General features: G+C 38.6%; 1 protein-coding gene across 2 annotated transcripts in view; it reads right to left on the bottom strand.

The window, feature by feature from the left end:
- The window catches only part of FAT3 (FAT atypical cadherin 3), a 532,147-nt gene that overhangs the window by 105,107 nt on the left and 409,288 nt on the right, over positions 1–17,752 (bottom strand). For both annotated transcript variants that reach the window (XM_064365390.1, XM_064365391.1), the window contains exons 7-8: positions 5,509–5,784; positions 2,747–2,957 (exon numbers count right to left, since the gene is read on the bottom strand). In XM_064365390.1, the coding sequence (XP_064221460.1) occupies positions 2,747–2,957; positions 5,509–5,784 (487 nt within the window). The remainder of the gene's footprint in view (positions 1–2,746; positions 2,958–5,508; positions 5,785–17,752) is intronic.

The raw sequence follows: 17,752 nt of genomic DNA, 5'->3' as shown, positions 1-17,752 counted from the left end.
ATGGCCTCTTGTAGATATTTGGTAATTGAATAAAAACTGTGCTTTTCCTATCATTTCTTATCTAGTACACAACACAGCGTCTGCTACAAGAAGTTGCTCAATAATTAAGTGTTGAATGATTGAGAGGAGAGGTAAACCTAAAAAAATATCTTAGGCTGAATGTGGTGGCTCACGCTTGTAATCCCAGCACTTTGGGAGGCTGAGATGGGTGGATCACGAGGTCAGGAGATCGAGGTCATCCTGGCCAACAAGGTGAAACCCCATCTCTACTAAAAATATTAAAAAATTAGCTGGGTGTGGTGATGCATGCCTGTAGTCCCAGCTACTCGGGAGGCTGAGGCAGGAGAATTGCTTGAACCCAGGAGGTGGAGATTGCAGTGAGCCAAGATCACACGACTGCACTACAGCCTGGGTGACCGTGCAAGACTGTTTCAAACACACACACACACACACACGTATCTTAAACTCTCTATTTGTATGCACCTTGGGATCCATATGGCCCCACCTGAACTCAACTCAGTCTCCATCTCTCTTGTACAATCCTGCCTCAAACCCACCATTGACACCAAACACAAAACTCAAAGTAGATATAAAACCTGAAGCTCTGCACTTAAATTCTGCCTCAGTCCTTCAGGCCAAAATAAGAAGCTTCCATAGTTACTTGAGAGTACAGGCAGGAGACGGGAAATTTATAGCCCACTAATAAACAGAGTGAAATCTTGCTTATCTGATGTGTGTGAGAAAAGTTAAATAAAACGTAATACTTTACACAGCCATTTGTCATTTGCTTCCAAGTGTTGAAGCATCTGGAATCTGCCTCTCTTCTACCCTCGACTGGGAAGAAACCTGCTCCACTAGGACCAGTGCAGTCCAGTGTGGGTTTGTCTGTCTGTCTGTGAAGAGACCCACTGGCCCTTTGAGATTTATTGTGAACCAGACTGCAATCCTTACTAGCTCCTTATGTACAATCAAAGGTCATTTTTGTTTTGAGATATCAGTTATTCCCATGGTTTTCTGGAAGTTCAGGTTTTCTGTATAAAAGATGTTTTAAGGAAGTAATTGTTCTGTTTTGTTTTAGTCCATTAAAGAAATGACTGGGCACCATGGTGTAGTCTGTAGAGGTCAAAAGACAAGCAGAGCAGTCTTTTTGGTTGGATGGCAGATTAAACTACTTCTTAAAAAACTCCAAACTGGTTGAAACATTATCTGACTATCTAAAAGGAGTATAAGTAGTAGACTTAATGGCAAATGTAAAAAGCAGGTAGAGATACACGGCAAATGTTTAGAACATGGTAAGAAAAGTAGAAATAAAACCTTGTATCTAAATGATTGCAGTGACCTGAAACAATGTATATGCATGAATGAATATGGGGAAAAGAAAAAAACACAACATTGGAAAAAAGAATAGAAGAATAAAAAGAGTTGTTGGGTTAGGTGACATTTTCTGAGATGTGATTTAAATATTCATTTTCTAGAAAAGTTTCCTTATATTATTTGTGGAACCCAAAGAACAAAGATTATATAATTAAGTAATAAAAAGTCCTGTGATAAATAAAACATGTAAAATAGCATTTCTAAGAAAATACTGGTCAGGCTTTAGATTGAAAGGAAATTCCATGGAAACCTAGAAACAAAAAATAGGTAAATTCTGGGAACTTAGCTATTATGAACTCACATCTCTTCTTCTTCTTCTTTTTCTTTTTTTAAATTGAGCTTAGCACAGAACCATGTAAAATGTGGGTCCCTAATACAAGAAATGGTTTTAGGTTATCATTCAATGCAAGAATGTTTTTTTTTAAGAAGGTTGTTGGCTTTCCTTTTCCTAAAATTTCTAGTCCAAAACTGTCATTCTAGCATTCATATTTTAATTCACCCCCTCTCAAAAATGCTCTACATTTAAATGAAGGGAGAGAAGCCTTTCCATCTCTGGCATGAAAGGAGATTGGATTTGGCATTATTCACGACAGACATAATGTTGCAGAACGTTTTGGAAATAAGTGGCTTGAATATTCAAAAAAGATGGAATGGGAAAGAAAGAATGGAGCAGATTAAGGATATTTGTCATTTCTCAGGTTATCTCTTGCTTAGCCATTCATCTCTCCGTCATAAAAGCTTTCCAGCTATCAGTCTTCAACCGTCAGTAAACTATGGTCTTACCTTATAGATGTTAAAATGAATTTTAAAACATCTCAAATTGAACAAAACAAGAGCCTGTATCTATTTATGTCTCAGGTTCAGCAAGCAGTTCAGACTCCATATCTACCAGCCACTCTGCTACTCAGGGTGCCTCCAATGATGTGAATCTGTGCTAACTGTGAGGGTGAAGGAATTTCTGAAGCCCACAGACCACCTATTGATAAGCAAACAAAGACTCGTTAAGATTCAATTCACAGGACACCCTGGCAGCCCTCAAATGATGGGAGACTTTGGTGATTTTAGTCTGAGGCCCTGGCTTGTTGGCCCATGGGTAAAAGCCACTAAATGTATTACATATTTCTAGCCCAGAAAAATTCAAGATTGAACACAACAAAGGAAACTTCCCTTGCTGTTAATGATGGAAAACCTATTACTGAAATGTAAAGAACTTAATCCACCATCATCACCCAAATAGGGCCGCGGCTTGGCCAAAAAAATTCATTTAGAGATGTTCCATTGTTAATGATCTGAATTTTACACAGTGATGAACACTACCGAGGGTCGAATGCCATGCATTATGCTGAAATCTGTGCAGTGCAGCAGCTCTCACCTGCTTCTATGGTATATATGAGTTCTGCATTTTCCCCTTTGTCTTTGTCCAGAGCCGTCACTTGTAGAACAGCTGATCCCAGAGCAGCAGATTCAAACACAGATGCTTCATACAGTGGGTTGGTAAAATAAGGACTGTGATCATTAGCATCCTCCACATTCACAATGACTCGGGCCAAGTTTCTTCGATAAGGAAACTCCTGATCTCTGACCTTTAGGCAAAATACAAGAAGTGGTGGGACTCAAATCTTAAATTTCAAGTAACTCACATGGCTTTGTCTGGGGTGAAAACAAAATGAAATAAAGCACTCAAAGTGCTTGACCCAGTTTCAGGCATCTAGCAGGTGCTCAATAAATGGTGGCATCATCAAGTGAGGAAACACTGTGAGCAATTTGAGAGCAGGGGTTACAGCGTCTTTACTGCTCAGCCTAATGTCTGGCCTGTGGTCTGTGCTGTCTGTGTGTGTGAAACTGATGCCTTGATATCACAAACACAGTGCTATGCTTGGGCTCTCCCCCTATAGTGACCTCCCCTTGTTATTTGCATACACAGACGGTAATGGAATAGTGGACAGAGGCTCTTCCGCAGGGGCAATTACAGAGTGGAATTAATGAACACAATGTAGGCATCTCCTTTCATCCATTCAACAAACATTTATTGTCACCTATCTGTTAAAGTCCCTGGCTTTGCTCTGGTGGTTCAGCAGCGAATTTGATACAGTTCCTGCCCTCAAGAAGCTTAGAGTCAAGTGGGAATAGAAACAAGTAAATGGATGGGTATAATGCTCAGGGCTAAGTATTCTCATGGGATGCACTAGAGGTGCTTGCAGAATAGAAAGTAGAAACTAACCTAGCTTTTCGCTTCCTGGAAAAGGTAACAAGAACAAGTAGGAATGGTAAAATGGTGGTGGTAGTAGTGTGTGGCACTTTCAGGCAAAAAAAGCCAATATGTAAAAAGGCCTAGAGCGAAGAGAACCCTGACCACCGGGAAGATGAATCAAATCTTAATTTCTTACTTGGAGAAACATTAAATAAAATGTCGCACTTTACACAACCATTTGTCATTTGCTTCAAAGTGCTGAAGCATCCCCTTTCTGATTTCACCAAAAAACCATGCTTGGCAGTTTTAAAGTTTCTCCTAGTTTGCATATGGCAGAAGCTTGCAAATAATCATTTCTTTAACCACAAAGTTTTCCTATGATTTGATGTAGCACTAATCAAATATGTGTTCTTGGCTTTTTAAATTTTAAACTCCATACCTGCAGAGAGATGTGAAGAAATTAGAAAATATACCGAGAAGAGCCAACAAAGAGAAAGAGGTTTTCAGAAACAGTACTTAGGAGGAAGGAGCAACGTGACTAAAATGGCTTAGACAGGAGAAAGGCAGTATAAAGCAGTTGTTTGCTCTAAATGTTCAATTATATAAGTGATAAGTGGCAGAGGGTGACCAAACTGAATTCTGAGTTTGTTAAAGAAAGAATGAACAGAAATAACTTAAAGAATCATGAGAATGGAGTTAGTCACTTGCACACGGTTTCTGCCCTTGGAGAAAACACGTGCAGAATTAACTCAGTGAATATCCTCAATTTCCCTGTCTGCAGACTGGTCTGCCATATCCAAGGACCAACCTAAACTCCTTATTTGGGGATTGTTGAAATGTAGGTTAGTTCCAACTAAATGTAAGCTCCTAGGGAACAGGAACTTTGTCTTTTTTGTATCCTCAGTGCTTAGAAGAGTGCTTGGTGCACAGTAAGTGCTTGAGAAATATATGTTAAATGAATGAATGAAGGGCCAGAGAGATGACTGGAAGATTTCTATAAGTGACCCCTTCTGTTTCCTGGAGACTTAGCAGGAAACCATAGCTAAGTGCATGACACTCAAGTTTCTTCTTGTCCAGGAATGTTTCTAGTCTCATGAAAGAAAAGTAGCACTTAGTGGAACATTTTCAGCTGCTTAGGAATTTGTAGTGTCTTAGTGTAGTATGTTAAAGCCAATCAGTGCAGAAGATTAAGTCTGTCCTTCTACTTGGTCTTAAAGGAACACATAGGGGCTCTGACAGGAAGTGACTGTGCAATGCCCTGGGGATTCTTGGGTGAAGGGACAGACTTCAGGCCATAAATTAATCAACGATGTTTCTTATTAATCTCTACTTCCCAATTATGTGGACCAGGCAAATACCACTTTACAAGTAAAGCAATTTCCCCTATATAATTTGGAGGCCCCATGAACACAAACTCAGATTTACACTCTGCAGGCTTTAGCATGTATTGAGATCTCTTTTGTGTGCCAGTATTTACTAGTAGGTCCAATGCCAGTCCAGCAAGTAATAAATTGTTTTTCTAAATCCTTCCAAGGACTGAGCATTGCATAGCTTGAGAAAATGATACCCTTGTGATTAACTTCTCAAGGAACGCCTTCTCAATTTTTCTATGAAATTTTCTGGGTGCAAACCAACCCCAGAACCTGGGAACATGACCTGTTCCTTCCCTGTCGAGTCAGTCTGTTTGGAGCATTTATTGAGCAGTCACTGCTGCAGAGGTTATCTCATATTTTAGTTTGGCAAAAATATAGAGTTGCTATCTAACAAAAGTAATTCCTCATTGAAATAAAAAGGCAAAAAGGCAAAAATGAATGAAATCTGTCTGTGAAAAGACCAAATTTACAACTACTTATAAAATTTAGCCCTATACTTCTGAAGGCTAACATGTGTGGCCTGAACAGTCAGTGGTTCTGCAGAAGAGCAAATCAGGATTTAGGTCCTACCATTATGTTGAGAATGTGCTTGTCCTGGGCCTCATGGTCCAGCCTCTCGGCAGTATAGAGCACGCCGGTGCTAGGGTCGATCCGGAATTTTCTCATGCTGATGGAGTCGATGCTGCTATGAATAGTGTAGCTCAGCTTGTGTTTCTCGTCTCTATCTGTGGCTTCAACCTGCAGGATCTCTGTGTCTGGAAGCACGTCCTCGGAAACTGTCACGTCGTAATTCGGCTGAGAGAATTCTGGGCCATTATCATTATTATCCAGCACTTTGATAAATACCTATAGTTAAAAGGAGACAAGAAGGATGACTAATGCCAATTTGCTCATTGCTAATAAAGTATGCCCTCCTCCCTCCTTCTTCTCCCCCTTCCACGTCCTTGGATCCTAGCTTCTGTTAGCTCTCTCAACATAGAGGAAGCTCTCTTATAAAAACACTCTGTAATCAGAGGTTGACAATAAACCAGTAGTTTACGTTAGCAGGAACATAAACTATGAGCTGATCAATATTCTCACTATTAATTGAACAGCTGAGACTGCCACTTGAAGGTGATCATTCTGTAGAATTCGTTGAGACACAATGTAAATGACCACAAGGTGACCCTAGTTTGTTAAGTTGCCATTATCTTAAATTCTTGTTACATGTTTTTCTCTTGGTGGACTTCTGTGGAGGCAGTGACGGAATGAGAAAAGGAGCACAGAAAAGGCAAAGGAATGAATGAGGTAGACTCAGAGCAGTCACAGCTTCTCAATGGTGGTGTCCTGGTGTCCACACACTGCGGTTGTCCTGATTGGAGGGTCTAGCAAAGAACGTGGCACTAATGATAGCTGAGCAATGAAATGTCCCAACTACAAAATTTTCAAATGGTTTTCTTTCATAAAGCATTTTGTTATGTAAATTTTCAGACAAATATGAAATAGTGTAGTGAACACTCAAATATTTATCACTCAGCTTTGATGAATATCAATTGCTATTCTGGTTTCATCATACTTCCACTCATCCCCGCCTGTTCCCCTAAGTCATTTTAAAGCAAATCCCAGCCATCGTGTAATTTCAGTATCAATCTTTAATAGACAGGACTGTTAGAATAAACACAAACACATATAATACCATTGCTGCACCTAAACAGAGAATAGTTTCTTAATGTCATCAAACAGCCCATTGGTGTTCATACTTCTCGAATTGTTTTCCCATGTGTTTTGTGTTTGTTTATATACATATATGTGAACATATATTCACAATTTCCATGTATTTTGTGTTTGTTTATACACAAATATGTATACATATATTCAAATAATACATATTTGCATATCTTTCAATCAAGATATGCAAATAAGTTCCAAACATTGCATCTGGTTGATACATCCATAAATGGGTTAATTATATTTGAATTTATAGGTTCTCCCTCAAACTCCTCTCTATCTCCTTGCAATTTTTATGGTGTTATGGTTGGACCAAGCCATTTTCTTTAGTTCCCACAGTCTGAAATTTGGTCATAGCATCCCTGTGGTTTTGCTCTACATGTTCCTCTGTCCCCTGTATTTCTTAAAAATTAATAGTTTGATCTAAAAGGCTTGCTAAGATTCAATTTTCTTTTTTCTTGTTTTTTTTTTTTTGGACAAAACTCCTTCATGAGTGATTTGGTGTACTTCTATCTGGAGATACATACCATTTGGTTCTCTCTCTTGTTCTGTGATATTAGCAGACACTGGCAATCATTACACAGAGAATTCTTTAAAAAGTTCAGAATGATAATGTTCTAAAATTCTATGATTTTCTTCCTTATTAGTTGGAACAGTTCTCTGAAAAGAAATTTCTCAACTATTTGGTTACTGTGAAGTATATTTCATATAGGAAAAGTAGGATAAATAATTTTTCCCTTTATTAATTTGAAATAATGAGTTGGTTCTTTGGCTCCTCCCAAAGTGAATCATGAGGTACTCTTTTTCAACCATTATTTTGAACTCATGAATTTGATCACATCTGATTTGTTTCTTTCCATCGTAGTTATTATGCTGATGATGCACAAATAGCCCTACCTTGGCCTGTAGGAGCCTCTTCCAGTTAGTTCCTGACATCTTTTGACACAGCCCTAGTACTCTTTGATAGCTTCCTGGCTTTCTGAAAATTGCTACCAGTAATTTTCCAGTGTTATCTTGTATATTTTCTGCCCATTTCTCCAAATTACCCATGTCTCCAAAATGGCTTGTTTCCTTTTCAGTTGGAAATGATATTTAGAGACCATGATCCACTGCTAGGAATGCTTATTGCTTATTGGGTTTGTTATTATGTTTCAGTTTTATTCACTGGACAGAGTCAGGAAAGGTGGTGGGTTTTGTTAAATATTTCATGAGTTCATATTGCTGCTTCCTATTCCAAATTATAGCATCAAAGTTTTTACTTCATCTCATGGATGTTACATTTGTATCTCCTTTCTCTCATGCTGAAATTTCTCATGCTTAAGACATCATCAAAATTATTCATTGCTTTATTTGAACCACATGCACAAAAATCTCAGAATAATTCCAACATTCTTATTATAATTACATTACAATTATGATCATTAAAAACAATTTTAATATTATCTTGTTCTTTTTGTTCTTAGGATTTATCCAACTAGGAATATATAGTCAAATCAGTGTGTTTAAAGTCACTTAAAATAGTTCTTTTCTGTGTAGATGTGCCACCAACTCGATATACATCTAACGTTATTTGTTTCCATTTGTGTTCGAATTTTAGACTTGCTTTTTAAATATTTAATATTATATGTAAAGGTACCAAAGTCAAGTTTACAAAAAGGATATATTCAAAGAAGTTCAGCTTCTATACCTTCCCCCATACTCTATTCCCTTCTCCTACAGATAACTTTAAAAAAAGTGGTATGGTTTACCCATCAAATATTTTGTGAATATAAACATACTGTATACACTGTTGCCGGCCATGCCATTTCATTTAACATCACATTAACATTACAGTTACAATTAATATAACATTAACATTGGTTCTCAACAAGGGATGGCTTTGTCTTCCATAGGACATTTAGCAGTGTCTAAAGGCATTTTTGGTTGTCACACTGGGAGGAGGACTGTTTCTGACATCTAGTGGGTACAGGCCAGGGATGCTGCTAAACGTTCTACAATGGCACAGGACAGTCTCCACAACAAAGAATTATCTAATCCAAAATGCCAATAGTGTTGCTGTGGAGAAACCCTACATTATATTCTGAAGATAATGTCACAGAAGTACAGAGATACTCTTCCAGTGAGTAGATGAATCAGTTAATTCAACTATTTTTCTACTGGTGTTCATTACGATGTCTCCAATTTTTGTTCTTAGAGTGTGCAAGGAGAAGCCTTGTGCCCATGAGTTTTTTTTTTTTTTCCATATTTTTTGCTAGCACATATTTAGGTTCTAGAATTGGGATAGTTAGATCAAAGTATAGGCGCTTATATAGTTTTTATATATATTCCCATATTTCCCTTGCTCAAAGGTTTTATCATTTTGCATTCCCAAAATAATATGTAAGAATGATTGTCTCTTACAACCTTGCCAACAGAATATGTAGTAAGACTTCTAGATTTTTTGCCAATCTGATAGATGAGAAATGGCATTTCAGTATAGTTTTAATTTACCTTTCTCTTATTTTTGAGTGAGGCTGGAGCAATTTTTCACATATTTAGGAGCCATTTGCATTTTTTTCTGTTTAATTATTTGTATCCCATCTCATTCTTCTATAGGTTAGATGGCCTCTTGTTCTTTATTTTTGGAAGCTGGTGATATAAATCACAAATATGTTTTCAATTTTGTCACGTAGTTTTATTTTGCTTATGGTGGATTTTTTTTCTTTCTATGCAAAAGTGAATACATCAATCTTTTTCCTTATCGTTTCTGGATTCACAGTTTAGACTATTTTGCGAACTTTCAGGTTATAAATGAACACATTCATTTTAAAAAATGCATTTGTATGTTTTCTTTTCTTTCATTTACATCTCTAATCCACTTGGAATTTTTCCTGGTATACTGTGATTATTTTCCATATGGCTCTCCATTTGTCTCAATGCCACTCTTTAGAAAATCCATATTTCTAGATCTCCTATTCTGTTCCATCGGTTTATCTGTCTTTTCACGTATCAGTGCCAAAATGTTTTAATTATAGAGGATTTATAATACATTTTAATGTTTGGTAAGGCTAGGCCCTCTTTTTCTTCTTTCTCAGGGTTTTCCTGGCTATTCTTGCTTCTTCTTCTTAATAAACCTGTATAGCACATGATAGAAATTGTTAATTGCAATTATGCTATAAGTACAGGTTAATTGAAGGAAAACTGACTGCTTTCTAATGTAGTCTTCCTATCCAAGAACATGGTTTGTCTTTTTTCATTTGTTCAATATACTGTTTTATTTTTCTGGGAACATTTAGTTTTCCTTAAATAGGTTCTGAACACCTTTTAAAGTTTATATATATGCTACCCTAAATGGAATGCTCTTTTCCAATATATGTTTTCACTGTTTTTTCTTTTTTTGGTTATATATATGTAAGCTAATGATTTTTGTATCTTAAATTTTTAACCTCTTATTTTACTAAATTTTCCTATCACTTATAGAAGTTTTTCCATTCAGTCTTTTGAGTTTTTCAGATATATATAATTATACTACATGCAAACAGAGATACTTCTACCTTTTTCTTTATGGCACAAACTGCTTTATCTTGTCTAATTGCATTGGCTATTACAGTATGACAGTAAACAGTAGTGAACACAGTGATGCTGTTGTCTGATTTCTAATAGAAAAATCCTCTAGTCATTCTCCATTAGACAGTATGCTAGTGTTTGGCTGTATTGTAGAACATTATTTACTTTCAAAAATAAATGCGACCGGATTAAGCCTATCTGCGTAAATGGCTGCACTCTCACTCCCTTTGGTACAAATATGCCTCTTTTGAGGGAAAGACAAGGGGTGGTGCTGCCACCTGTAGGCTAGGATGACTTGCCATTCAGAGTAAGCCTGACACGGGACAAGCTTTGTCCTGTAGTAGTTCGTGGTAGAAAAAGGGTTAAAAAGTGTGCTGATAAAGTTTTGGATACTGTTTTTTTCTCCACTGTATTTGCAGAACCATACTAGATTCTTTGAATGCCAATTCTTTCATTTACAAAGTTCAAGTTAACTTAGTCAAGATGCTAAAATATTTGTGTTCAGTTTTATTAATGGGATGAAAAAGGCTTTCTGGCCAGCAAGACTGCCCTGACCTTCACGAAGTTTCAAAATTGATGTGCTCTTGAAAAGCTTGCCTCTTTTTGCTTGCTTTGTCTTAAGCCTAATCTACAGTCAGAACAAGTGTTTCTCTGTAAAAGACTTCCTTCTCCTCATTTGCTTTTTATTTCCCACAGTCGGGGCCATTTGTGAGCTCCTGAACTAACAAACAAAGCAAAGTAACTCTCAAAGATGTTGTGTTCAAAATGGTAATTGAAATGCCTAAAGAAGTATAATGAAATCAAAGCAGGGGGAAACCTGAATATAGGAAGTCTCTTCAGAGCTGGTTTCAATGCTGCCCACCACAAACACTTTGGGTTTTGCTGGCTCTTCTAAGCTAACTTTGGGTAGATGCCAAGCTCTGCTTCACAAAGGCTCATGGAGTGTCCATGGGGCGAGCTGTAGGGTGAAAGAGCTGTCTTTCATTAGAACCAATTAAGTCCTAAATTACTGAAATTCTCTTATGCCTCTGCTGGCATTTCAAAACCATATTTAAAACATTCTATAGTTATGATTTCAAGGGCGAAGCCCCTTGTATTCTTCTCAAGTTCACAAGTTCTGTTTATGAATGGATAAGTAGAAGAATCACATCAGCTTGTACCGGTTCTACAGTTTATAAACCTGTATTACATTCATTTCCTGGACTTTATCAGTGGGAAAAATGAGAATTAGAGAAGTTAAAGGATGTGCCTAAAGTCCCGATGGCAAGGCCAGACTCAACCCCAGGTATTACAGAGCCAGTTCTGCATTCACCCATCCTATCATTTCCATGTGCACTTAAGTTACACATTAAAAATAAATGCACGTAACATTTATCACATACAATGTGTACAAATATTATGTACTTTGCTATAGAGAAATCCTAATTTACAAAATAGATAACTGATTCCATTCTCATTTCAGGAACATTCATTATGAGGTTATTTTAAATATAAAGATCCCTGGTGCCTTTAAAATTAGAATTTATATTCAAAAATTGATTTCCTCATATGGTGTCAAGCCCAGATCTATTACATACAGTGAAATTTTATTATTATTATTTTTTGAGATAAATATTTTATCATTATTTTTGAGATATTATTTTATTATTATTTTTTGAGATATTATTATTTTTTGAGATAGACCCTATCTCTCCCTCTGTCTCCTAAGCTGGAGTGCAGTGGCACAATCATAGCTCACTGCAGTTTCAGACTCACACCTCAGCCTCCCAAACAGCTGGGACAATCGGAGTGTACCACTAGGCCTGGCTAATTTTTTGTTTTGCAGAGACAAGTTCTCACTATGTTACTCATGCTGGTCTCAAACTCCTGGCCTCAAGCAATCCTCCCGTTGGCCTCCCGAAGTGCTGGGATTAGTCATGAGCTACCATACCTTGCCCTATCACTTTTTTTTAATTAATAAAGAAAGTCTTTCATTTTAAGATTTTCCAGCATTTTCCTAATCTAAATACACAAAGAAAGTGTAGGCCACCTCCGTTTTTCACCTGCTGAGAGACAGATGACACAAAAGGAGATGAAGGGAAAACCCTGATGAGGGAGATGTCCTGTGGGAGGCTGTTTTCTAGGGAATCATAGAGTAGCTGTAGCAGAAATGATTTGTTTCTTCCCCTCTGTAAAGTAGGTTCAGGATGAAGGGAGGCCATTAAACAAAGTCCAAATCTTCGAGATAAAATGCTACTTTTTAAGGAAGCAGGCCATTTAGAAACTCCGAACACAGAGGTTAGAGATGAGAGAGGAGGAATGAAATCCTCAAAGTGGTGAAGATCAAGACTAACCTTAGGAATTCAGGTCACAGCCCTCATAGCCCCGATACATGCAGGCCCTTTGGCAGAAAGACTGGCCAATTTCATTAATCGTCTTTGTGAGGCTTTAGAATTTTGGAGATTATCTGAAAGAGATTTTTAAATCTCAGGTTTGGCTATGAAGCATTTGGATACAAGCTGATTTCCCTATCTATTAAATTTTATTTTAATCAATTAATTTTTGAGACAGGGTCTCTGGAGTGCAGTGGTGTGATCATGGCTCACTGCAGCCTCGACCTCCTGTGCTCAGAGGATCATCCTGCCTTCCAAGTAGCTGGGATTACAGGTGCGTGCCCCTACACCTTTCTAGTTTTTTGATTTTTTTTTTGTAAATACTGGAGTGGTCTTGAACTCTTGGGCTCAAGCAATCCTCTTGCTTTGGCCTCCCTTAGTGTTGGGATTATAGGCATGACTCCTGTAATCCATGACTCCAGCCATTTAATTTTTTTAGAGTTAGGGCATGATCATAGCTTACCATAACTTGAACCTTTGGGCTCAAGTGATCCTTTTACCTCAGCCTCTTGAGTAACTGAAACTATAGCTGCATGTGACCACTATGCCTGGTTAATTAAAAAATTATTATTATTATTATTATTATTATTATTATTGCAGAGATAAGTTCTCACTATGTTGCTCGGGCTAGTCTTGAATTTCTGGCCTCAAGTGAACCTCCCATCTCAGCCTCCCAAAATGTTGGGATTACATGTGTGAGACATCGTGCCTAGCCTCCCTATCATTGTAAGTCCAAAGGATGACCAGAATAAGAGAAACATTAAAACCACAAAATCACATGGGTCCCCGAATCAAATCAATGTAACTTTAAGATTATAATTTGGACATGGCTGTCTCTGCTGCCTTTCATAAATAACAATAATAGCCATACACATATTGTACAGCTAATTTGAAGCTAATTGAGAAATAATAATAAAGCCTGTATGCACATCACAGATGCCAAGAATCTTTTTGAATAGCTTATTTCAACTTATAATTTATGAGGCATGTAAGGTTTTATCCTCATTATGCTGAAGAAACTGAGTCTCAAAGAGACTGAGCTGCCTTCTGTAGTAACACAGACAGCAATTGGTTAAGTGCCGACTTGAACTTGGGTTGCCTAATTCTGAGTTGGTGCTCCTTTCATTATACCAGATGATTTCAATAATGAGTTAAATTGTATATTTCATATATACAAATGTGTAGGAAAATGTTCCTGGACTCGTATATTATTTTGAGAAGGAGCGGGTTTATATCTCTTCAGCTGTGTATACCTAAGCTGTCTGTGCCTCAAATTCTCACTGGAAAATGAGTGTAATGATAATGCCTGATTTAAGTAGCCCAGAGTTATAGGGGAAAGAAGCTTAAGAATGAGCCTTATGGCTGGGCATGGTGGCTCATGCCTATAATCCCAGGACTTTGGGAGGCCAAGAGGATGGATCACTTGAGGTCAGGAGTTCGAGACCACCCTGGCCAACATGGGGAAACCCTGTCTCTACTAAAAATACAAAAATTAGACAGGTGTGGTGGCATGTGCCTGTAGTCCCAGCTACTCTGGAGGCTGAGGCAGGAGAATCACTTGAACCTAGGAAGCGGAGGCTGCAGTGAGCCAAAATTGTGCCACTGTACTCTAGCCTGGGCAACAGAGCGAGACTCTGTCTCAAAAAAAAAAAAAAAAAAAAAGAATGAGCCTTATTACTAAATAATTATTATATATCAGGTATCATATATTACTATATATTACTAATATCATATATATTTTCATCCATTAACTCATTGAAAGACCCATGTTCTAGATTCATTTAAACTTGCTCTGATGATGCGTGTGGTGGCACACACCTATAGTGTCAGCTACTTGGGAGGCTTGAGGTGGGAGTATCGTTTGAGCCCAGCAAGTCCAGGCTACAGTGAACTGTAATTGTGCCACTGTACTCCAGCTTGGGTTACAGAGTGAGACCCTATTCCATGAAAAAAAAGAAGTTATCATAAACTTAGAAGCTTAAAACACTGATTATCTCATAGTTATGTAGGCGAGGAGTCAAGACCAAAATCAAGGGTTGGCACGGATGTGTTCCTTTCTGGAAGCACTGGGGATGACTGCCCCAAGTTCATTCCGGTTGTTGACTGAATATAGTTCCTTGTGGTTGTAGAACTGAGGCCCCCGGTTTTCCTGCTGGCTGTCATCTGGGACTTTCTCTCATCGCCTTAAGGCTGCATTAATTCCTTGTCATGTTGCCACTTGCATGTTCAAACTAAAAATGACATCTCAAGTCCTTCTCACATTTTGAATTTCTGACTTTTCCTTTTGCTGCTGCTTTTCTGACTCCAGCTAGAGAAAGCTATCTGCTTAAGGGCTCATGGGATTCGACTGGGCCTACCTGGATACTCCAGGATCCTCTCTGTATCTTAAGATTTATAGCCTAATTACATCTGCAAAGTCCCATTTGCCACGTAACAGAGTATATTCACAAATCCAAAGATTAGGACATGAACATCTTCCTGGGGAAGTGAAGGAGAGCCCTGCTGCCTACCACGAATAGCACCTGCTTCACTGAGTAACTGTAAGAGTGAAATGATTTTGTTTTTGAGGATCATTATATGCAAACACTTGGGTTTTTAAATCTCTTTCATGTGTTTCAGTCCATTATCCCATTATTTTTTTTGATGTTCATATTATCCCATCTTTAATCAGTGGAAATCCATTTAAGTTTCCAGTTGTCATGCTTTACCATGATTCCAGTAGGCTTTTCTGGCAGGAACAGATGCCACAGGCTCCTGCTGCAAACCTGCAGTTAGCCAGTTCTATGAGGGACCCTGACTCCTTTCCTTGGTAAATGGTACATAAAGACGGCAGTCTGGGCACTATGGGTAGAATTCCTCTTAAAATGGCTTTGTAGTGCTGCTTGATGTTTGGATGGATGATAACCCCATCCTCCTAGGCATGTCATTATTCCCACTTCTGGGCCTCTGTTTCTACTTGGATACTCTCTATTCCTCCCCTGCTCCTAACAGCCAATGCTCCTTGTGATTCCTCAACTCTTTTCCAACCAGACACAGTAGTGATTCCTTCACCCTTTCATCTCCCTGTGCCAGACACCCTTCAGACATCCTCACTCATCTCTGGGCTTCTAAGACATCAACATGAGGAACACTTCTGTAATGTTTAAGAATGGTAGTACCCCTTTCCCCCACAGACTATTCCTATTTTTAATAAGATTCCTCAAAGAGAGCTAATCTCCTGTTTGCTGTCCAAGGCTTTGGTGGACAAGCAGTCCTTCTTAACCCATGACAATAATGCTTTGAAACACCATGGATAACAGGCAGCCCAGTGACAGAGCTGGGGAGCCTTTAAAGGACAACGATTCCCCCAGGTGTGTGTGTATGTTTCCCAGGGAGTGTCCAGGGCTGCATGTTGAAATTTTTAACTAGAGTTACTGGCTGAAAAAAAAGTATTAAGGAGTTAGTTTATCTGAACCATTTTTAGATCACATACCCATTTGAACATCTGATGAAAATTATGGACTTTCTCTCTAGAAAAACATCCATATATGCCAAAATTGATGAACAAGTTCACGGGCTTCAAGGACCTCTTAGGATCTCAAACTCTTTTGGAGAGTTTAAGTTGCTAGTACAGCTAGGTCCTGATTTGCACAGGCTTGTTAGAGACAGCAGGATTTGAAGTGGGGCAGGAATCTGGATGAGAAGGCATCAGAGCGCTGGTTTAAGATCACTCCAGTGCATTAGTCATTCTTTGGTCTAGGGAAATGCTAATTCTGGTGCCAGTTCATGAAATATCTGTTATCTTTCCACGACATTAGTAGTACAGAGAATGAGTAAGCTTTTAAAACTTGTGATAATTCTTGGGACATAGCAAGCACTGAAACATGCCAGTTGGTTTTAGGCAAAGAGAAGACTACTGAAGAGCCACCAAAGGTGACCATCCTGAGATGGCACATGAGGAACTGGGAAAAGCCCACTAAGAGACCTTTGGCCTGTTGTGGCCACAGAGTCCTTGACAAATTCTACTTCGTGTGCACTGAATGTGCCTTAAGGCATATTGTCTTGCACTTTCCACCCCAGGACAAGTCAGAAAGTATCCAGAATAGTCCCCACTAAAGGAGGGGGATGCAGCCACTGGATCTTCCATTTCATCAGAGCCCTGTCTCGCTTACTTCTCACAGCAACATGTTAGGCAAACCCCATGTTTGCCTCAAAGAAACTAACAGCTGATAGGAATAGTAATAATAGCAGTAGTAGCTAGTATTAGCTGAATTCTGACTACATTTAGACCTCCTGCTGATACTCCGTATGCATCAACTCACGTAATCCTCACAGCAAGTCTCATGTTGTAGGTATTGGCACCCCTAAACAAGACGACGAGGGTGCAGAGAAGTTAGGTGGCTTGCTTGAGGTGACTCATCAGTTATATGGCAGAGTTGAGATTGGGATGCAAAATTTCCTGCTACGAAGCCCGTGTGGCCAAATACTAGTTGTACTATAAAAAGTATAATAATGTACCCTATGAAATAAAGAACTAGTTTATGTAGAGGCCTTTGTCTATCTTGCTAGGAGGTTTTTGTCAATGTTGGGATGCTTTATTCTTGTGTTTAGTTCATTGAAATCTTTACAACTTAAAATCCACAGGACCTTCTTATGTTCTGTGCTCTCACTAAGAAATCTTAAGAAAAGGATATTTGTCATTAGATATTGTAGCTCTGACGCACATGAATCCCATGAGCGCTGGGAGAACAGGACAAAACTGCAGGTGAAGGAAGGGTTTTCACGTAGACACAGAATCACTGAGGTTCTGATGTATCTGACATTTGCGAAGCCAACTTCAACATGTTGTTTATGGATGATTTGAAGCCCATGTCATATCCTGTTTTATGACTCCAAATGAACAAAGCAGAGAAAAGTTCCCAAAGGAAAACTGAGCAGGTGTTTTGGGGCTACAGGACATTTATTTAGTTACATGGTGAAGGTTATCTGTTTGATGGTAGAATCATTAAATTGCCTAGGGTCATGCATAGGAACATGCTTTCATGGTTTCTAAAAGAAATCTGGAATGCCTTTTATTTCCCAAAACATCCTTTTGCAAAAATGTCCTTGACACCGAGAGTGCTGACTAAATCAGAGAGGCACTCCCGCCACCACTGCCAGGAAAGCCGTGGTAAGTGTGAGAGAGGCCTGGATTGGCAGGGGCTGGTGAG

Source organism: Aotus nancymaae, unplaced genomic scaffold (assembly GCF_030222135.1).
Source record: "Aotus nancymaae isolate 86718 unplaced genomic scaffold, 86718_ANA_hifiasm-v0.15.2.pri h1tg000059l, whole genome shotgun sequence".
Lineage (NCBI taxonomy): Eukaryota > Metazoa > Chordata > Mammalia > Primates > Aotidae > Aotus > Aotus nancymaae.
Note: the sequence above shows the minus strand (reverse complement) of the source record. Positions and strands in the feature narration are given on the sequence as shown.